Raw genomic sequence first — 20,821 nt, 5'->3', positions numbered from 1 at the left:
TAAATGATATATATCAAGTATTTTGGAATAGCGGGAGCAATAATGAATTTTATATTGATATTAAGTATTTTAGTTGTGTGAAAATGAAATTGGAAATTACAAGATGGAAGCTTAAAAAATTTCAATGACTTCTCTACTATAGTTTGTGTTAGTATCTTTGTTTCAACCAATTTAAACGCATATTACATGTCAATGGAGGAAAAATAGTTATTGTTAAAACACTGAATAGCCATTTAGGTAGATTTTTCACATGTAATATTTATATAAAAAAAAGATTCTAAGAAAATTAGTATGTATTTATTTATATAATTCTGAACTTTGCTGTTTAAAAAACAAAAATACACTTTAGAAAACTTCAGAACTAATCCAATGTCACTCCCTCCACTAGTTAACGACATTAATTAGATAGGCCAAAAATCAATTCGTTAAATTCTAGTTATTTTTAACTTGCTCTGTTGCATATTAAGATTATTTTTGACTGTTCAGTAATTCGTAATTAGCCGATGTAAGAAAATGATTTTTACGTATAAAAAAAAAGGACGTGATAATGTACCGTACGGATCATCAAAATAATATTGGATTAGATCAAGATCGTTTCAATGCCGATCTCGAGGAATTTGTCGTGGAATTTGTATGTTTGAAATTCGTTACAATTAATCATAGGTACATATATTAAAATCATAACAAGAAATGATATGTATGTTTGAATTCTACAAACTGGACCGGAAAACACTAATCTGTCTGCTAATCACTCGACATTTTGCGTCATACGATGTGGTCCATGGCTTATGTTATGTTTTAAAAATTCAAACCTAATTTATATACACTAATCTCATGGATTTTATATTAGACAACCCAACCACGAATGCTGTATTCATACATGAACCTAAGAAAGTGTTTTCAACAAAAAAAAAAAAAAAAAAAAAAAACATATGAAAGTGTATTATGCCGTTAAACCGACTTAGTTCATTCTAAACGGAATTAAGAAATTTTATTTGAAAATTTGTACAGAATTTTTAGTTTATATGTATATATTTATCTAAAAGTATTTTTAACAGAAAATAAGTAAATAAATTCAAAACAAACCGGAAACCATACTTTTTAATCTTGTAATTTGAAATATATTATGACAAAAAGAAATTGAACCTACAAAAAATATATAGTTTTTATCTAACACGACATAATAAGTTCATGATAGACTATGTTTCGGGAAGACTATCTCTTTATCTCGTAGAAGAAGAAGGTCCTAAAGACTCTAGGTAAAATAGAGTGTTCGAGCTAAACTAAGTTCGGTGAAAGTTAACTCGAATCACTAAAACGGATTTGTATTTATTTTTTTTAAGACATCTTGATTGATAACACAATTTGCTGGAATAGAACTTTGATGTAAAAACCCGAAAATATGAACCGTTTAATACTTGACTAAAGTCACTTTCCTCAAACTTTTTAATTTCTGTTTCTGTTTTTTCTTTTTACTTTGAAATCGTGAAAGGATCAAGAATACGTATAAGTCTACAAATATAGTTCTTTTGCGAAACCTAATTCGAAGACTCAATCTCAACACTAGCAACTCTAAAGAAGTTATAAGTTTCTTGAACAAAAACTAAGAAAGGAACACTAAATTTCTAGCATACACGAATGTGACGGTGGAGAACATTATAAGGTAAGATGGGAAGATATATCTGAAACTACGCACCGTTATATTTGCCTTAGATTAGTGCCTTTCTTCGTCTCTCTTTTTAGTTTATTCTGAATCCTATGACGTAAGCGCTTTTGTCATGTACATCATTGACTATAGATGACACATCATATTCAAATTGAGATGGTTGTATTTTACAAAGGAAAAATCTACATTTTGATCTGAATTATTAGTTTAGTGTCAATTTTTATAAATAACTTAATACTACTCACCTCATCAAAGAATAATTCCAAATGGAAATAACTAAGAAAATATTTGGTACAACTATATAATAACAAAAGTTCACGACAATCCTGTGTTTATGAAAACCCCATTTTTCCATTTGAATGCCTCTCAAGTCTTGCTTGGTTCGACATTTTGCGTTTTTGAGTAATATAAATATATCTTTATGTTAGATAGAGATGGTCGATATTCAGATATTGTTTTAAATTTCTATACGAAATGGGAATAACGATCATATATTCACAGTAACTAATATGTGATGGATATTAGGATATACGTAAATTGGTAGTATCTTATTATTTTGAAAGGGTGGGAATCTACGATTAGACAATCCTGTGGGAGAAAAAAAATGCTTGATCCCATGAATAGACAGATTAAATATAATCGAATCCAAATTATTTATGTCTATAAGCATCTAGATGATATACACATCAATTGACTAATTAAGGCGACATACTTATTTTGAAATTTGACGGAATAATTAGGTTCTTTAGTAACACACTTGCTAATTTTATTGAACTTTTAGAAGAGTTTGATTAAAAAGTCTTAAGATTGTTATGGAAACAAATGGGGGCCATGCCAATTGCCAAACGCACTTTCATACGATATATTCATTTATTCGATTTTGTTTTGCTAATAATTCTCGATTACAATTCCATCATTCTGATCCGATTTCATTAGGTGAATATTACCAAGCGATTTTTAAAAAATGATTAATTGTGTGATTGGAGTAGCCTAACTTTATAAAAGGGGAATTTTTCAACTAGTTAATGAGTCGAACATATCAATTGTTTTATATTGCCAACTATAATGTTGTCGTGATACATATCCTTTATTCAAGTCATGAAGTTTTTCTTGTCCCTTTCTTTTTTATGTAACCTTTCCTGTCCGTTTCAAAACATGAAAATTCAAGGAGACGCAAATTCGAGTATATTATATATACATGGTCATGTTTTTCTTACTAACGTAAGAAAAAGTAAAAGATATTAATACACAAATAAATCAATGATACTATTTTGTTTCTACTACTTTTAACCACTTTTAAGATTGATGATAAGAGTAAGACTAGTGTCTAGTGATATACGATTACATTTTACTGCAACGATTTACATATATGTAGTGTTTAATAAGCAGCCAATGACTCGTTTTACAAATTATTGTTGTTAGTTAAATGTTTAATTATTTTTTGTCAACACAAAAATGTTAACTTTCGTATAATGATAAGTAGTATAAATACAAAACGATTCTGTTTCATATTTCTTCTTTTGGGGGTTGAGTTTTTGCATCTCCTTTCGTATTCATATATGTATTTTATTAACATAACGGCTCATTTATGATGCCGTGTCAATAACTAGGCCTATCAATAACAATGACTTAGAGCAAATGATTAGAGGTAAGGTAAGAGTAACAATTATACATACGTTCATGCAAAAACGGATAATTATGAACAAATAAAATTAACAAAGAGAAAATGAAAAGAGAGTGAGAGAAACCATAAGCCGCCATTTCCACTTCTCACTCACACTTTCCACGTCTCTTTTCTGAGCAAGTTCCATATCAATGCTCGTCTTAATCACCCATTAATATTCTCACTTCATAGCATCGACAAATAATTATTTTTCTATTTCATTTAAAATTATTCTAATTCCATATTGAGTTGTTCTCTGATATCTTTGTATAAAATTCCTAACTAAACAATTGTTTAAAGAACAAAAATAATCATTTTATTAAACGGGGAAAATAAGTAAGAATAATTAACTCAGCCCTCCACTATTAGATTATTGTATTGATACTACTAATCTGATCATTCCAAATTCTTTTTTCCTCTGTGCATGATCTCATGAAATCAATTCCCTCTAGATTCGTTCATTTGTTTACTGAAAAATTCACTATATAAAATAAAACAGTATATTCCAAAAAATGAACATTGCGAAAAATGAGCATAATTAATAGGGAATTAATATTGGGTCCTATTAACTCTCTCCAATGATAGAACTATTTAATTTGTTATTCATAACTAAAATGGCAGCCGAAAATAATACCAAGAGTCATTTTCAAAACCTTTTAAAAATCTTATTATTTGTATTTTTAAAAAATCTTAGCTCGTATAGCTTAAACATTAGATTCACATCATAGCTTCTGTGTTCTTTGCTTATACCTCACGTTATATTTATATTAAAAAAAAAATCCTATGTCCTCGGAAAATCTGCTGACTTCTTATTGCAACAGTCTCACTTCTTTTCCTCTATATAAAACCCTAAGCTACTACTTCACACTTTATTCTCATTTCTCCATATCTCTCTCTCTCTCTCTTTCGCTCTCTCAATCTCCTCTGTTTTTAGTTATTAGAGGAATTAGAAAACAGAGAATATGACGGTGCTTGTGGAGGTTAGAGAATACGACCCAAGTAAAGACTTAGCCACTGTAGAAGATGTTGAACGGCGGTGCGAAGTTGGCCCAGCCGGAAAACTTTCTCTCTTCACCGATCTCTTAGGTGACCCTATTTGCCGTGTCCGACATTCACCTTCTTACCTCATGCTGGTAAATTACTCATAACACCTAAATCTTAAAATATATAAAAAAATACAGTTTTCTAAATTTAAGTTGTTAACCAAAATATATTTTATCACTAATTAGTGAGAAATCTTATTTCTTTTCATAATGACGAAGCAAATATACGAATTATTAACTTACAAAAAAAAGATTGTGTTTGTTTATCAAAATAAAAAATGGTTTGTTTTGTTTTGTTTTATAGTTAATTAATTAAAAAATGATAAGTGAAACGACATTCACCTTCTTGCCTCATGCTGGTTACAACTCAAACCGAAGATATTAAAAACCCGTTTCTTTATATAAAGAGCAATTACATGAACTAACTAACCCAAAAGCTTTATTATTATTATTATTATTATTATTATTATTAATATTTTATTGTTATTATTATTGTTAACTATTAAATAAAAAGAAGGTTTTAACTTAAAATTGGAATTTGTAATAGGTGGCTGAGATTGGTCCGAAAGAGAAGAAAGAGTTAGTTGGAATGATTCGGGGATGTATCAAAACCGTTACATGTGGTATCACCACCAAAAGACTTGATTTAACTCATAACAAATCCCAAAACGATGTCGTTATTACCAAACCACTTTACACTAAACTCGCTTACATTTTGGGTCTCCGCGTTTCTCCTACACACCGGTACGTTTTAATTAAATCTCACGCATTTAACGCTAAACCAATCACGAGTAATTAACGCTTAAACTAATCACGTTTTTTTTTAATTAATTACTTCAGGAGACAAGGGATAGGGTTTAAGCTCGTGAAGGCTATGGAAGATTGGTTTAGTCAAAACGGGGCTGAATATTCCTATTTTGCAACTGAAAACGACAATCACGCTTCCGTCAATCTTTTCACCGGAAAATGTGGTTACGCCGAGTTTCGTACACCGTCTATTTTGGTTAACCCGGTTTACGCACACCGGGTCAACATTTCTCGTCGGGTTACCGTAATTAAGCTTGAACCGTCTGATGCTGAGTTACTATACCGGCTTCGGTTTAGCACAACCGAGTTTTTCCCTCGCGACATTGACTCTGTTTTGAATAACAAACTCTCGTTAGGAACATTCGTCGCGGTTCCACGTGGCAGTTGTTACGGATCCGGGTCTAGGTCATGGCCCGGTTCGGCTAAGTTCTTGGAGTATCCACCGGACTCGTGGGCGGTTTTAAGCGTGTGGAATTGTAAAGACTCGTTTAGATTAGAAGTTCGCGGCGCGTCGAGATTGAGGCGCGTGGTTTCAAAAGCGACGCGCATGGTTGATAAAACTCTACCGTTTTTGAAAATACCGTCGATCCCGGCGGTTTTCCGGCCGTTTGGGCTGCATTTTATGTACGGAATCGGCGGAGAAGGACCACGCGCGGAGAAAATGGTGAAGGCATTGTGTGACCATGCACATAATTTGGCAAAGGAAGGAGGATGCGGCGTGGTGGCGGCAGAAGTCGCCGGCGAAGAGCCGCTCCGGCGAGGGATACCGCATTGGAAAGTGCTATCGTGCGCTGAGGATTTGTGGTGTATTAAACGGCTTGGAGAAGATTATAGTGATGGTTCTGTTGGTGATTGGACTAAATCGCCACCTGGCGATTCTATTTTTGTTGACCCTAGAGAATTTTAGTTTTATAACTCAAAATGACATAATTAATTTATATTTAAGGAAAGGAATATTATTCAACTTTCTCTATCAGATTTTTTTTATTTTTCTTATTTCCAAATTTTTCCATTATTGTTTGACTACAAGTTTGTGATTTTATTTCCCAAATTAGTGAAATTACCATCATCAACGAGACAAATGAATGCAAAATTTGCTCTGATTTTTATTCTCATTTAAAATTCGAGATGAGAAAGGCTTCAAGCCGAACACAAAGCCCATTAAAACTTGGCCCAATTACAAAGGTCAAGCACCAAATGTTTTCTAATTTAGGAAAATGAAAACTACCAGTAAAACTCAAAGATGGTGTTGAAGAAACAAAATAAGAAAGATTCAATCAAAACTCTTTCTCATGGTCCCATTCATCATCCTCAGTGTTTAGAGTAGTAGTGGTAAGCTCAGGAGTGCTATATCCTGTTGATGAACCATTGGCTCTAATCTGTTCAAAGAAGAGAACTTGCACAATCACCCGCATTGGCAAACGTTCGTTCTGTACCGCATGTTCACACGCTTCCGCGGATAGTTTCCTACAATCCATTAGCCCGCATACTCTCTTCTTCTCGCTCTTGCTAATCCCCGAATGTTCCTGAAAATTTTCCAAATTATTAACAAATCAAGAAACGTTATGAAAAACAGAGGATTTGAATCTTGTTTTACCTTTAGAAACATGTCAATTGCGCGATATAACACGTCGTGAGAGTGTCTTGGGAAGCTAGAGAGTGTCTCAGCGAGAGAGAGGAAGTTCTGAAGAGGGAGATTAGGATCTCTTGATTTCTCAGCTAAGTATCCATCAATGAGCTTTGCCACGGATACTTTCGAGTGAGTTTTCGGATCACGGTTCATAAACTCCTTCACTAGGCTCTGCACCATATCCAAATCATACATTAAGATATCATTCACTGTTGTCTCTTCAAGCTGCTCGCTGACTCTTTTCTTTAACTTTTCTTTCACGGTTTCTTCACATCCAAGAAAGATCGATGCTCGATGTAGCTTGGTCAAGAAGCTAGAGGAAATGTTTCCTTTCTCATCCGGGAGAAGCTCTATGATTGTATTAATCAAAGATCTATCAATGAGTTGCATGGACTCTTTGCTAAAACCAGCTATTCTTCTTATTGCATAAGCATGTAATGCTTCTCCAATAACGTTACTCGGGACTTTACCTCGGTTCTTGATTGCTTTGATGGCTTGTTTATACAAATCGATGTGAAGCTCGCATAAATCTTCCACCCACCAGTCTTTTGGAACACCATCTTCTGGTTTTCTCACTTTCTCAAGCTTCTTCTTCCTGTTGTAAGTATAAGACCATTTGACTTTCGAGGTGTCTATCGAAGCAGTAGAAGCAATAGAGCCGAGACAACGCTTCACGAGCTCCTCTGAGTCATCAGACAAGAGATCTTTTGTGGTCTGAAGAACAATGATAGAATCTTTCCAACTACGGAAGATGGTTGAGTTCAAGAAAACATCAATCTTGTAAACGAGATTGCTTTTCTCAAACGTTTCATTCATCTCCAAGAACTCAGCCGCGCAACGAACCGCAACCACATTGTAAGCGTTTAAAGTAACCGTGATGCCGTAACAGAACTTGACACAAATCTCAAAAGCAACAGAACCACCAGGAATCTCTGATATGTCAATCTCATCAATTTGGTTCTTCTTCTCCTCTTCATTTTTTGATGTTGCTATGTGTTTCTGCAAGAATCCGCTTTTCGACAGCAATGGGAACTGAAAAACACACAAAAACATAAAAACTTTGCTTCTTCTTTGATGTTTTAAAAGCTAGAGTTTGTTTCATACCTTATGCAGATAGAACTTGACATTGCCGATGATGATGATGATCTCTGTTTCTAACTCATTTGTTACATACCTAAGAGCCAATAAAAATAATATCAGTTTTAGAAAAAACATTGCTTAAGCATAATCAGAGAAATACATAGAGGTAAATATTTGTTTTCTACAAACCTAACATTGTCTCCTTTAGACAGAAATGAATCAGGTTTGGTTCCAAGTTTCATAAACTTCATTTTTTTCTATCTCTTTAATAAGTTATTGCACACAAGACTTTCAAGATCTTTAGACACAAAAGAGAAAACAAAGCTAAGGATCTTAGAAGAGATCTATGCACAATCTTGTTTTCAAGAAAGCTTAAAAGGGTCACTTTAAAAAGAAACATTGTTTTATATACATGTAAACAAATATATAATTTACAGAGAAAACTTAGAGATTCACAACAACACACCCACCAACCTCTCAAGGCTCGAAAACCCAAACACCACGCTTGTTTTTTTTTTTTTTTTCTTTTTTTCTAAGTGCTTGGCACATGAACTCCTCTTTTTGGTTGCCCATTGTGTTGTAAATTTGTTATGTTAAAATATAAACCCGAATCCAAAAGTTGCATCTTTCCTGCGGTAATCAGAATTTCTTGGTAACATTTATTCAAAGGACAAAACGAATCAAATCTTTTTGTATGTTTTCTATAAAGATGGTTAGTGAAAGCATAACATCAGAGAAGTCAGAGATCGTTTCTCGATACACATATTTTCTACTTTTCAACATACTTTAAAATTTAATCAAGGATCAAAATCGTGGAGTGGTTCAAAGAACCCTAAAAGAAAATTACAACTACAAATATCAAATACCAAGTGTAGTTCAACCTATATAAGTGTTATGTTTATTAGAATGTTAAGTTAGGATATTCTTACGCTAGTATATAAAGTTTATGGACTTCTGCATTCAAAAAACAAAACAAACACATAAAATATTAGCGAAAGTCTCTCATCTAATGAGAAGCACATAGAGCTGATAAACATAAAAATCGAAACTTTATTTATCTTTGTTGTTCTCTTTGGGTCACAATAGACCGGCCCATTAGCCTAGTCACACCGGCCCATTAGCCCAGTCAACTCCATTGTAGAAGAGAGGACTTGATTTTGGGTGAGATTGAGAGAGAGAAGAAGAGAATCGTCAAGTGTTTATGGTGGTGAAAGTTATAAGAATCGTTAAATTTGACGAAAGGGTACGTAAAAGAACTTCCTTTTTGATGATTTATCTATATATTAGACGTAATTGATTGTTTCTGATTTAAGTATCGTGGCATTGTGAAAAATTTGATAGGCACGAGACTATGCACACCAGTTGCTCGACGAATTGTCTAACTAAGATATTCTTTCTCTAAATCTGCTTTTTTTTTTTTGTTTGGTTCTTTAATTATGTTTTTGCTGTTAACTGTTCGAATTTGTGATCATACCCTTTAGATTATTAGAATCATATCTTCTCTAGTGATATGTGTGTGAATGAATCAATGATAAAAGACTCTCCTTTTTCTTAATCAAACTGTGCTTTGTACGTAATTTTTATCTATTATATTCTCATGACATTTTGATCCACTTGTGATCAGCACAAGATCAGTATAAAGTTGAAGTTGATCAATTTGTGGAGCATGGATCCTGAATATACCGACGATTTATTAAAGTGCGTCTTTGTTTTCAGTTTTACGCTTATTTTTCGTGTGTGCATTGCGTATAATGATTTACCGTTGTTAGCACATCAACAGCCATTTGGAGAAGCAAACTGAATTGCTTTTAGAAACTCGTAAAACGATGACTCAAGAACTCCAAACACTTGAGGTTTGTTTGATGAAACTTTGTGTACTTTTGATATGAATAATATGAGCAAGAAATCAATCTTACATACATTTGTGTTTATAGGTGGAAGAAGAGATGATGATGCGGAAATTCTATGAGTTAATGTCTAGACAGCGCTTAAATAAGAAGGTTTGTATAAAGATAGTTTTTTTTTTTTGAAGATGATAATGTTGGTATTGATTGAGATTGATGTTGGTTCTTTTGAAGAAAATGGAGAAGACTCAAAATGTGTCACATGGTAAAGAAATAGTTGAAGTGGAAGATACTTCTAGTACATCCAGAGAGTTAATCGTATATGTAAGGAAAAGGAAAAAGAATCAAAAGCCAACATAATGAAGATATCCATTTCTTGTTTAAGTGATGGATATAGTTTTCACATTGTTTATGGTGTGCAATAATAAGTTGTATTTTTTGAGTGATGAAAATTTATACGGGTATGTAGTCATGAACCTTGTAAGATGTTCTTGGGGTCATAAGAGTTTTATCTGATCCTGCGAGACGATAATTTAATAACATTACAAGCAAAATATATCCATTGAAGTAATCGTACTTTAAAGATGCTATGGAGAGATTATGGAAGCCCAAAACTCTCTTACACTAATGGTTGATAGTCGTTTTGTATATTTTACGCTATTTACTTAGTAAGTTATTGAGTTTTCGATCTCTTCTCGAGTTTCATCGCAGTGTAAAGGGACCTAGAGTAATACTCAATTGGTTGTAGTCAGAAGCCTGTGAAATTTAGCATGTTATAAGAACCAAGTTTAATTCAGATAGTGACAAAAGTACTGTGGAGATTTTGGGTGTTAAAGTAGCGACCTTTATCACCATAAACCCCTCTCTTTCTCTCCATTACACTCGTGTGAAAGAAACTTAGAAAGAAAGACTTGAAGCAGAGTAGAAACAGAGAAATTGCAGAGAAAGTAAAGTGCAAGAGAGAGTTTTTACGTGTTCAGGTCTCAGTGTGAAACCCTACTCACGCCGGGAAACTTGTTGTCCCGGAATCCACTAGAATCAGTCCTTATATACAGTTGGCTCTTACTGGAGCTTGTACATACACAACTCATTAACTACATTCAACCAAACACGCCATTCCATCTCATCTACTCTCTGCATCTTTGATTCTTTGTCCCCTGTTTTTCCTGTTTTGTTCGAACACTTCTACAAAGGACAGAACGACACAAACCTTTAAAAGGAAACAATGCTGCAGGCGTGCTTCCTCTTCAACGACTTGTACGAGATGGGCTTCTTGCGTATGGGCCTGAAGTTTTCTAACTTTGAATCAAACCTTCTGATTCCTTGAGAGTCTTCTCTTGCCTTCTCTTCTTATTCATGAAACTCGAAGACAAACTCTCACAAGTACATTATTGTTGGGGTCACTAGCCATCTAGGATCCATCGGATCCGCCGCTAATCTCTTTGCAAGTATATAGTGACCCCAAGTCAACTTCCGCCGCAGATAGAAGCCTTTTACACCAACCGTCGAGCCGCAAGATGACAATTCCTCACTTCATAACTATCATTTATAAGTTTTGACTTTGAAAGAAACTGACTTTAAAATGAAAATTTCATTAGTTTAAGTGAAACAGCATTTGAAGGGCAAAAAATAGTCCCCTAAATGTTTGATGTAATTTAATTGCTTGTCCATATGAAAACTGTGAAATAGAAAAAAAATCAAGTTAAATTTCAAAAAAATTATAAATTCTTACTGAGACTTAAAATCATCAGTGTTGAATGATTAATTATAAATTTTGTAAGTATAGACTCATATTATCTGCATAAGAAATAAAGTTATCACAAAAAGAGGTTTATAAATCAATCGTAAAGTTTTATTGCATCATCTGGTTCGGGTTTCTTTGTATTAGATCATGTTTAAATTTTCTCTTGTACAGACTAAATTCCAGCCAAGACATCTCCTAAAATCTCACTCACAAGATCTTGATCGTTCACATTTACAGGCTCATACTTCTCATTTCTTAGACAATGGATTTGGTAGAGGGACATGAATGGCTTGCTCTTCTTGTCTCTTCGGTTCCTCCTTTGTAAGGGGTTCTCCAAGCAGATATTGGTCCAACGTTCACCTAAACGGTGACGCGTATGCAGGATATTCAAAACTCAAACCCACAATCCAATGACCTAATCTTGCTTGAGAGGTAAATTTCAACAGTTTGAGTATCTTTAAACCCATACAAGAAATAGTAAAAGTGATACTTGTAGAGGTAAAAATGGTTAAGAAAGAATTGTTAGATACGAGAAATGTCCATTCGTATCCTGAAAAGCTCTTTCAACATTTTTATTCAAGTATTCGTCATGTTTGCTACGTGTAAACTAAATCACTTTTTTTTTTTTTTTGTGTGTGTGTGAGAGAGATTTAATAACTTTTATTAAGAGACAAACTAAACAACATCCTTCTTAGTCACTACTCTCTCTCTCTCTCTATATATATATATATATATATATATCTAGTCTCTACAGATATTTTGGACGAGAAGATTCATCAAAAAGAAAAAAAAAATAATAAAGGACCATTTTAGGGAAGTGAGAACAAAAACAAAAGTGGTAGCTATGGAGAAGTATGAGATGGTGAAGGATTTAGGATTTGGTAATTTCGGATTGGCTCGGCTTATGCGTAATAAGCAAACAAACGAGCTTGTGGCTGTCAAATTCATCGATCGAGGCTACAAGGTCCATTTTTTTTCTTTCTGTTTTCTTTTAGTTTTGTTTGTTTGTTCTTTCCTCTTATACTAAGAACTTTCATGTTGTTACCAAACTGGTTGCCTGATGCAGATAGATGAGAACGTTGCAAGAGAAATAATCAATCATAGAGCTCTCAACCATCCGAATATTGTTCGGTTTAAAGAGGCAAGTTATTAAGGATGAGCATCTTAATTAGCTCCTTTACTTAAATTTCTGAGTTCATATATTGAAAAAATTTATCTCCTAAAATTTATCCATTTTTGACTATTCGATCCAATGATTTTTTTCGACATGTTCAATATTCAAACCATAGTAGTCGGAAACTACACCAAATTTGACACTTTTGATGCGAATAAAAAAATATTGAAACTTGGTGTGTTGATGATTTAGGTTGTTTTAACTCCGACACATCTTGGAATAGTAATGGAGTATGCAGCTGGAGGAGAACTGTTCGAGCGGATATCTAGCGTGGGTCGATTTAGCGAAGCTGAGGTTTGGAAATGAAATTCTTTTTTTCTTGTCTTTAACATGCATTTCACTTTTAGCAAAAAAAGAACAACAGCATTTTAATGGACAATAAATGATAATTTTCGTCACCACATTTTTTATTCGTTAAAAGTTCATTTATTTCAATTAATTTATTATTTCTACATGCAGGCAAGATATTTCTTTCAACAACTCATTTGTGGAGTCCATTACTTACATGCATTGGTAACGTTTTTTTTTTTTTTGATGCAACTCAAGTTGTATGTAATTAGTTGTGTGTGTGATGTGTTTTATTAATGAAACAAATTATTTTGCAGCAAATATGCCATAGAGATCTGAAATTAGAAAACACATTGCTTGATGGAAGCCCAGCACCACGTTTAAAAATTTGTGATTTTGGCTACTCAAAGGTTTTTTTTTTGTTCTTTTAGTAAATTCCATTTTTTTCTTCTAATTTTTGTAACATAATCTAAATTTCTGAATGGATAATAATTTCTAAATTTTGTATACAGTCTTCTGTTCTGCACTCCAACCCAAAATCAACGGTGGGAACTCCGGCATATATAGCACCGGAAGTTTTTTGTCGATCGGAATACGACGGAAAGGTATTTAAATTATTACATACATCACTAGTTTCCATTATTTAATCGTAGTAAATAAGATATTTGTGTTTATTTTACCCCGTAACGAAGATATTTACAAGTGATTCATATAATTCCACTTTCAATAGTTTTTTAGGTGGACATTCCACTTTCAATAGTTATAAAACCATAATTCGTGGAAAAGAGTAGTAAACGACAAAAGCTTGCCTCACTTATCCACTCACATGACATTTGTTACTAATCTTCTATACTAATTACTATATACATCGACTTTATCCAATATCTATTCAAATTAAATGGCCACTGTCAAATAACCAACGTCATCAAAATGTTCATTAGTCAACTTAATATTTGTTTTCGCAAGTAACATGCATGCACAATTTCGTGGTGTTTACCTTTTAAATTATATTTATCACTTTCCTAAGAGGACACTTGTCCGTTTCGAATCGACCGCTAATTAATCTGGGAGCTAAATGCAAAACATACTACCAAATGTGTGGTAGTCTAATAGCAAAAAATCGATCCTCCGAAAGATGTTAAATTTTGTTCCCCTATTTTAATCTTTTGGGAGGGATGATTTATATTCAAAAAGAAATCTTATCAAAGGTTGGTCAGGGTTTCTTTCTAGTTAGAAAATGATATATCTAAAGTTTAAGATTTAGTTTGGTTAAAATAATGTTTTGTTTATTCGCAAACAAAAATTAAATCCAAGAAAACAAAGTATAACAAAATAAACCAAACGTAATTTTGTAAAAATATAATAATCGAAATTCCTATTTTTAAATCCCAAATTCATACAAAAAAACTATCTAACAACCTGAATTCGAACTTTACATGTTCTACTCCTTGTCGGAAGAAACTATAAAAATGACGATGATTATTGATTACAGATTTAGAATATAACTTGAGATTGTTTGATTTATATATCTTTCTACAGTCAGTTGATGTGTGGTCTTGTGGAGTGGCCCTCTATGTTATGTTGGTAGGAGCTTATCCATTCGAAGACCCTAAAGACCCTCGCAATTTCCGAAAAACTGTTCAGGTCTTTTATATATAATCAAATAAACAAAGTGATTCGTATATAATCACACACTCATATGTCATTTTTGGGTTTGAAAATGCAGAAAATAATGGCCGTAAACTACAAGATTCCAGGATATGTTCACATATCCGAAGACTGCAGAAAGTTACTATCTCGTATATTTGTTGCCAATCCGTTACATGTAAGTTTTTTTTTTTTTTTTTTGTGCACAATCCGTTACATGTAAGTATAGAGATATATTTTAACCTTATTGTTTATCTGCTAATCAACTTATTCTTCTTAAACTGTTGTTGTTTTGTAACTATTATAGAGAAGTACGCTTAAAGAGATTAAGAGTCATGCATGGTTCCTAAAGAATTTGCCAAGAGAATTAAAGGAGCCAGCACAAGCAATCTATTACCAAAGGAATGTTAATCTTATTAATTTTTCTCCTCAAAGAGTAGAGGAGATTATGAAGATAGTTGGTGAGGCAAGAACCATTCCAAACCTTTCTCGCCCGGTCGAATCGCTTGGATCAGATAAAAAAGATGATGATGAAGAAGAATATTTGGATGCTAATGATGAAGAATGGTATGATGATTACGCATAGACAATAAAAATGTATTATATGTTGTCAAATTATGAACGGTACGAACATGAACGGTACGTTCGTATTTGTAATTATCTATATGAATTTCGGTTTTTCTTTTTCATAATCACCAAATTAGTTTAAATGATATGGTAAATGTTTTTATAATTAGTTTAAAAACAAAATAAAATAGTTTAAATGTTTCAATTTTAAAAAGGGTATGTATTACGGTATGGCACTTTTATTCAGTTATGTTTAAATATATTGGATTTAGAAAACGAATTAATTTTTTTTTTTTTTTGAATCATTTATATATTTTCTTAGAACAACAAATAAAGTTAAGCGATTATGGATAGTTCTCTATCTATTTCCAAGAACTTTTGGATTTTTTGTAATATATTTTATCTGTAATTTTATTGGTCTATATTTTGATGTTATCTTTCAATCTCTTTTATATATATAAAGAATGACTCATCTATCAAAAAATCAGAGTGGCGCAGCGGAAGCGTGGTGGGCCCATAACCCACAGGTCCCAGGATCGAAACCTGGCTCTGATAATCGAGTTTTTTTTTTCCCTATTTACTTTCATGTCTGTATAAAATGGGCCGGACCATGCCCAAATTACCATTTTGCTTTTCGGTACTCTTTTTTCGTCTATTGAAATTAGAAAGCCCAAACTACTAAATGTTTGCTTTCCACAGATCCTTTTTTTAATAGAGCTTAACTTAAATTAATCGATTATTAGTTTATTACTAATGTACATGTATATCAAGTTGTGACTGGAGTTTGTGTAGACTATGTTGGTGTTAGAACCGAGTATTAGAAACTGCTGAGATACAGCTGTTTATCGTGTTCAAGTAACAGACGTGAAGTATTACAAGAAGTGATACATCTGTTTAAAGTTTTCTTGTATCGAAATCAGAGTTGAAGAAGGAAACAACGTTACAATATATCGAAGTATGGCTCTAGCTATTACACTTGAAACATGGACTAATCCATTAATTTTAACGAATTTTGTATGACACCCATGAAACTTACTAGTATATAAGGATCGAGTAAAGTCAAATAGAATGATTCAAGTATGGTACAGTATATCATTCGCAAAAGTGAGATTCATTAACAGAAACTTCTCATTCCAACTTATTTAGTATCACGTACAAATCGAGAAAGTTATGACAAGGAGACAAAGGACATAAAGCTGACAAAAGCCATTAGCATCTATTACAAACATTTCATGGTAAGTACTTTTATTTTTCATACGTAAAAGACTAAAACTCACGAGTCTTTATTACAAAGGCTGCCCACTTATCCACCTTTGGAACATGATAGAACTCTCTTCTGGTAGATACTCTGCCGTGTGTCCACCTCCCTGTAATCAAAACAAAATTATAATACAATTTTTCAAATGGAAATGCAATGAAAATAAAAATGTTAAGCTGAAACAATTAAGACTTGCTTTGACAGTAGCAAATGTCATCTTATTGGAATAAGTTCTCGTGTATCTGCAAGAAAATGATTCTTATGTGAGTTTGCGAGGTTTGTTCGAACAAGAGAGATCTACAACAAAAAGTGTGTATATATAAATATATTACCCAGCGATTTGACCTTTTATCATCCAAGGCCTCCAGTCATCAATGATGGAGTAATTTAGAGATTTTATCCAGGCTTGAGTTGCTTGGAAAGGCATTGTGATGTCATGATCACCACTGTTCACCATAAACCGTACAAATTAGTTCTATACAAAACTAAAACCAAAAAAAAAAAAAAACCATTTATACTTTGATTTGGTTTCAGTTCGGTTTGATGCAACGCATATAACTTTGGGTTTGGTTTTCAGTTTGGACTTGGTTTGATCGTAGTTTACAAATCTATAAAGGTTTTTGTAAATTTATGTTTACGTAATATAAAATTTGGTTCATTCGCTTTAGTTTAGCTCAAGTACACTAAAATCTGTTTCCGTCTTTGTTTTATGTTTTTAACGATAGTTTTGTAAAACTTTACTGGTTTCATTGTATTCTTGGTCAGATATCTCTGGTTATGAATATATTTTTTTCTCTTTTTTTTTCCTTTGTTGTAATTGTTTCTTTGTGCACCCATATCGTAGTTTGTATAGGGGTATACGATCAGTTCTTTTAAAAGTAAATTTAATTCTAACCTGAAGATAAGAGATCGGTAGCCATTGATGCTGTTATTCATATGGTAAGGTATGCTGCTTCTAATGTCGCTTTTGTATGGAATACCCCGATGATCTCGTATCCATTCTCCTATACTCCCCTGTAACAATATATAATTTAGGTTTTAAAAATGTTCTCTGTACGTACGTAGTTGTTAATTTTTTGTTAAATAAACATGTTCTATATAGTTTCACGCTTTATCAACAATCTTAAAATAAAGTTGGCTTTTACCTTATCAACATGAAGAGCTTCGCGAACACTCTCGTTGTTGGCCCAACATTCAACCAGATGATATGGATAATACTGCAAAAGCAACCTAGTAAATATGTTTCTTTGAAATATCATAAAATAAAATTTTAAATTTGGTAAAATATTAATCGAAATAAACGTATGTTAATCGAAATCATCGAAATAAACGTATGTCAACTCATAAGTAAAAAGATTGTGTAACCTTAGGACTTTGAGCATAAAGTTATTACAAATTTTGATAATTTAATCAAAAAAATTCATCATACTAGTCGCCTAAATTTGTCTGTAAGAGGATGATACTATAATTTTTCCATATTTTACTATCAACTAATAAATGTAGAAACAAGCGCATGTCTAGATTTTAAAAATGATATAAACACTCTAATCCTTTCCAAAAATAGTCATATATTTCCTCCGTTTTTTTTTTAAAGATGATTATAACAACTCATTTGTTTTCTTAATTATATACCAGTAGCTTCAATCATGAAAATTTATAAAAATGATATCCATATACTTAGTTACTATCTTCAGCACAACATATATCATCATCTTCATTTTTGTTACTCGATCTTAAACGGATGTTTGTTTTAAATTTTGATTATCTTTGTAAGCTTTCTATAAGTTAATGCAAATAGGAGCGTAATCAGATAGGAAAAAGGAATTACTTACATAGCAATCAGGAGATATGTGTTGTGTATTTGAGTCATCGCAATTTGCTATTAATGTATGATGGCTATTTATGTTGTCAGTACACTTGTAAATAAATAAAAAAACAAAATCTGAATTAGTGATTATATTAATTACCAAGCAAAAAAAAAAAAAAATTGACAAATTTTTAATGTGTACCTTATGGTATTCTTCAACAAGCTTCAAACATTTTTTGTTACTTGGATCCACACTGAAATAATTTCCCTTGCAGATTCTCTTCAATGACTGAAAAACAGAGTTTTGAACATTTTTATATTATTTGAGGCTTTGAAAAATGGTATGGTTAGATCTGGTTAGTGAAGGATAAAATATAAGTCGATTCTTAAAAAAAAAAAGAAGCAAATTAAGCATGGCATAGATGATTTCATACCTCGTAGAGTTCATCAGAGATTAACGACATTCCATGAGCATATGGAATACGAAAGTTTTGTTCAAATTCAATATGTGTTATCGGGTTTCCAAGCACATAACCCTGTTTTGGCAAAAACAAATTTAAGTATTCGAAAAATATACATAATATAACAAGTGAATATCAATGACCTGAAGATTTATAGGAGGGTTGCAACATATATAATTCCCTGCATCATAGTATCTATGTTGTTAAAACATGAGGGAAAAATATAAAGAAAAGCGTAAGGGTATTGGTTGATATGATATAAGATCGTACCTTTTGAGATTTCGTGAACGAGGGCGGGAACAATCATGCCCGAATAAGAATCTCCAACAACGTAAAACGGGTTGGACAAAAATTGTGGATGCTTGATTAGCCACTGCAATACAAAAAGCTCTAGATTTTAATTGATAAGCTAATCTTTTTTTTTCTTGTTTTTTTTGTTGGGGGAACTACTAATAAACTCCTAAATTATATTATCCTTAATTTAAATAAAATTCAAAATGTGTTAAATTTAAATGAGACGGGGTGGTTTTCACAAGTCACGAAAACTGGCGTAGTTAAGTCTACATGTGGCCGAGATCCATATCCCGATATCCATTATCAATCAATAACTTCACACACGAGAAATACACATGCTTAGAGGCCCAAAAACAAATGCTTCAAAAAGATACTTAACTTTGTTTTATTACCTTTTGAAGAAACTCATGGATCTTCTTAACTTCACTTGTGTCACTAGTTCTTTCAATTGGAGTTTTTGAGTAAGAGAAGCCAGATCCCACAGGCTGATCCAAGAATATTATGTTTGCTGTCTGAGAATATGATCCAAAACTTTTAAAGATCAAGAACAAATCATTGGGTTTGTGATCCATTATGAACGTACTTTATGCTACCTTTGTCCATGAATATGTAGTAGAGACCAAAGAAGGGACACTTCCATTGTAAACCTTGTTCTTCAAAGCCAAAGGTCCTATTTTTTTTTTTTTTTTCGTTTTAAACAAGTCACTGAAAATAATACGTAGTGAAGAAGAAATATTATAGGTTTACCGTTCTCAAAGAAAAGACCACTGAGACAAGAACATCCAGGCCCTCCATTTAACCATATAATAAGAGGATCTTCTTGTGGGTTCTTATCTGATTTGATGAAATAGTAGAAAAATTGTACATTCTCTTCCTCACCAATACCAATGTACCTTCATTAATAAGAAATGACTAATTACTAACTCCAAACTCACAACACATAATTGCATTGGTTGGTTAAAAAAAAAGAGACATATTACAAACCCGGTTTCAAGTTCGAAAGGAAGAGGGCCTTTAAAACCAGGAAGAAACTTGACGATGGAGCCAGAACGAACATGATGACTCGAGACAAGTAGAATAAGAAGCATAAACTTTAGTATCAAACTCATTCTCTTTTCGTTTCTAAAGATTTGAGTCCTTTCAGCGAAAGAAAAGGGATCTTTATGTATCAAATATTTATATTGTTTTTGCTAATTCCGTAGACCTTCCACCTTCAGTAGGCCCTCTCAGATCAATAAATATTGGTTTTGACAATATTAAAAAAAATAAAATTAAATAGTTTTGTGTGCCACACCATCACGTAGCATCTACAATATTAATGTACAATTAATACATTGTTTTTTTTTCTTCTTAAAATCCTTCGTTGTCTATTACATTGTCCTCATTTTTTAAAAATCTTTTTTCGTTGGATATATAAAGGCTCGCTAGAACTACGGGCAAAAACTCTTGTATCTGAATTATTTGTATCCAAATAAATTCGAACATAATTCGAATCAAATCTGAATGTTTATACCTAAATAACAGTATATTTTTTTGTCTGCTTAACGTATTCTCATGTTTCAAACAGCTGATCAACGTTTAAGTTTTGGTACATATGAATCTGATGTATAAAACAGTTTACAATTTTGGAAGTTGGTAGATTAAATGACAATTTTTTCTGTCAAAATCGAACATTAATACAAAATATAAATAAACATCTTTTCAACCACGTGACTAAAAGAATTCAGTGTTAGTATATTGTTTGTATTCATATAATCATTACACTTTCCACAAAGTCTTAAAATCGATCCTTAACGATTGGCTAGTCCAAAGTTTCGGGGCCCAAATGATTAATTGATTTATCCAGTA

The 20,821-nt window shown here is 32.5% G+C and overlaps 4 protein-coding genes, 1 long non-coding RNA gene and 1 other non-coding gene across 15 annotated transcripts; 4 read left to right on the top strand and 2 right to left on the bottom strand.

Annotated features, from left to right (window-relative positions):
* The first annotated feature begins 4,186 nt into the window (after positions 1-4,186).
* Positions 4,187-6,154, top strand: AT2G23060 (Acyl-CoA N-acyltransferases (NAT) superfamily protein). 2 transcript variants are annotated; one of them, NM_127870.4, is made up of 3 exons: positions 4,187-4,462; positions 4,920-5,116; positions 5,213-6,143. In NM_127870.4, exons 1-3 carry the CDS (start codon positions 4,292-4,294, stop codon positions 6,084-6,086), a joined length of 1,242 nt encoding a protein of 413 aa, NP_179888.1. In that variant the 5' UTR covers positions 4,187-4,291; the 3' UTR covers positions 6,087-6,143. The 2 variants fall into 2 exon arrangements, with proteins under 2 accessions (NP_179888.1, NP_001318271.1); NM_001335836.1 differs by having other exon boundaries at positions 4,920-6,154.
* Positions 6,155-6,262: 108 nt separating this feature from the next.
* On the bottom strand, positions 6,263-8,400 carry NPY4 (Phototropic-responsive NPH3 family protein). 2 transcript variants are annotated; one of them, NM_127869.3, is made up of 4 exons: positions 8,079-8,283; positions 7,914-7,983; positions 6,777-7,841; positions 6,263-6,705 (listed from the first exon to the last, which is right to left on the bottom strand). In NM_127869.3, exons 1-4 carry the CDS (start codon positions 8,138-8,140, stop codon positions 6,457-6,459), a joined length of 1,446 nt encoding a protein of 481 aa, NP_179887.1. In that variant the 5' UTR covers positions 8,141-8,283; the 3' UTR covers positions 6,263-6,456. The 2 variants fall into 2 exon arrangements, with proteins under 2 accessions (NP_179887.1, NP_001325415.1); NM_001335835.1 differs by lacking the exon at positions 8,079-8,283 and adding an exon at positions 8,364-8,400 and having other exon boundaries at positions 6,265-6,705.
* A 435-nt stretch (positions 8,401-8,835) lies between these two features.
* Positions 8,836-10,335, top strand: AT2G23040. Of its 7 annotated transcripts, NR_140653.1 has the most exons (6): positions 8,852-9,132; positions 9,231-9,276; positions 9,517-9,587; positions 9,670-9,742; positions 9,824-9,889; positions 9,968-10,335. It is a non-coding gene; the product is annotated as an other RNA (long non-coding RNA). The 7 variants fall into 7 exon arrangements; NR_140655.1 differs by having other exon boundaries at positions 8,836-9,132; positions 9,517-9,742; positions 9,968-10,301; NR_140652.1 differs by having other exon boundaries at positions 9,231-9,587.
* A 1,858-nt stretch (positions 10,336-12,193) lies between these two features.
* On the top strand, positions 12,194-15,433 carry SNRK2.9 (SNF1-related protein kinase 2.9). Its single transcript, NM_127867.5, has 9 exons — positions 12,194-12,441; positions 12,544-12,618; positions 12,844-12,945; positions 13,111-13,164; positions 13,257-13,349; positions 13,452-13,544; positions 14,479-14,583; positions 14,666-14,764; positions 14,894-15,433. Exons 1-9 carry the CDS (start codon positions 12,322-12,324, stop codon positions 15,170-15,172), a joined length of 1,020 nt encoding a protein of 339 aa, NP_179885.1. The 5' UTR covers positions 12,194-12,321; the 3' UTR covers positions 15,173-15,433.
* Positions 15,434-15,636: 203 nt separating this feature from the next.
* AT2G23020 lies at positions 15,637-15,708 on the top strand. The gene has a single exon. It is a non-coding gene; the product is annotated as a tRNA-Met (tRNA).
* Positions 15,709-16,248: 540 nt separating this feature from the next.
* Positions 16,249-20,168, bottom strand: SCPL9 (serine carboxypeptidase-like 9). Of its 2 annotated transcripts, none has more exons than NM_127866.3 (14): positions 19,958-20,168; positions 19,721-19,866; positions 19,567-19,643; positions 19,366-19,485; positions 18,950-19,052; positions 18,823-18,860; positions 18,653-18,754; positions 18,421-18,507; positions 18,244-18,327; positions 17,557-17,628; positions 17,307-17,425; positions 16,744-16,857; positions 16,608-16,653; positions 16,249-16,520 (listed from the first exon to the last, which is right to left on the bottom strand). In NM_127866.3, the coding sequence occupies exons 1-14, from the start codon at positions 20,080-20,082 to the stop codon at positions 16,440-16,442; spliced, it is 1,314 nt and encodes a 437-aa protein (NP_179884.1). In that variant the 5' UTR covers positions 20,083-20,168; the 3' UTR covers positions 16,249-16,439. The 2 variants fall into 2 exon arrangements, with proteins under 2 accessions (NP_179884.1, NP_973517.1); NM_201788.2 differs by having other exon boundaries at positions 16,251-16,516; positions 16,604-16,653; positions 19,958-20,114.
* Positions 20,169-20,821: the final 653 nt, after the last annotated feature.

The sequence above is a fragment of the Arabidopsis thaliana genome, chromosome 2, assembly GCF_000001735.4.
Source record: "Arabidopsis thaliana chromosome 2, partial sequence".
Classification (NCBI taxonomy): domain Eukaryota; kingdom Viridiplantae; phylum Streptophyta; class Magnoliopsida; order Brassicales; family Brassicaceae; genus Arabidopsis; species Arabidopsis thaliana.
This window is presented reverse-complemented; position numbering and strand designations above follow the sequence as displayed.

What these genes read in the sequence shown, in the direction of transcription:
- AT2G23060 (NM_127870.4), top strand. Translation starts at nt 4,292, where the DNA reads ATGACGGTGCTTGTGGAGGTTAGAGAATACGACCCAAGTAAAGACTTA. An exon ending in CACCTTCTTACCTCATGCTG is followed by an intron (nt 4,463 to 4,919) that starts GTAAATTACTCA and finishes AATTTGTAATAG; the next exon opens with GTGGCTGAGATTGGTCCGAA. An exon ending in CGCGTTTCTCCTACACACCG is followed by an intron (nt 5,117 to 5,212) that starts GTACGTTTTAAT and finishes TAATTACTTCAG; the next exon opens with GAGACAAGGGATAGGGTTTA.
- NPY4 (NM_127869.3), bottom strand. Translation starts at nt 8,140, where the DNA reads ATGAAGTTTATGAAACTTGGAACCAAACCTGATTCATTTCTGTCTAAA. An exon ending in TCAAGTTCTATCTGCATAAG is followed by an intron (nt 7,842 to 7,913) that starts GTATGAAACAAA and finishes TGTGTTTTTCAG; the next exon opens with TTCCCATTGCTGTCGAAAAG. An exon ending in CAATTGACATGTTTCTAAAG is followed by an intron (nt 6,706 to 6,776) that starts GTAAAACAAGAT and finishes GAAAATTTTCAG; the next exon opens with GAACATTCGGGGATTAGCAA.
- SNRK2.9 (NM_127867.5), top strand. Translation starts at nt 12,322, where the DNA reads ATGGAGAAGTATGAGATGGTGAAGGATTTAGGATTTGGTAATTTCGGA. An exon ending in TCCATTACTTACATGCATTG is followed by an intron (nt 13,165 to 13,256) that starts GTAACGTTTTTT and finishes ATTATTTTGCAG; the next exon opens with CAAATATGCCATAGAGATCT. An exon ending in GATCGGAATACGACGGAAAG is followed by an intron (nt 13,545 to 14,478) that starts GTATTTAAATTA and finishes ATCTTTCTACAG; the next exon opens with TCAGTTGATGTGTGGTCTTG.
- SCPL9 (NM_127866.3), bottom strand. Translation starts at nt 20,082, where the DNA reads ATGAGTTTGATACTAAAGTTTATGCTTCTTATTCTACTTGTCTCGAGT. An exon ending in CTACATATTCATGGACAAAG is followed by an intron (nt 19,486 to 19,566) that starts GTAGCATAAAGT and finishes TCATATTCTCAG; the next exon opens with ACAGCAAACATAATATTCTT. An exon ending in ACATATCTCCTGATTGCTAT is followed by an intron (nt 17,629 to 18,243) that starts GTAAGTAATTCC and finishes TTGCTTTTGCAG; the next exon opens with TATTATCCATATCATCTGGT.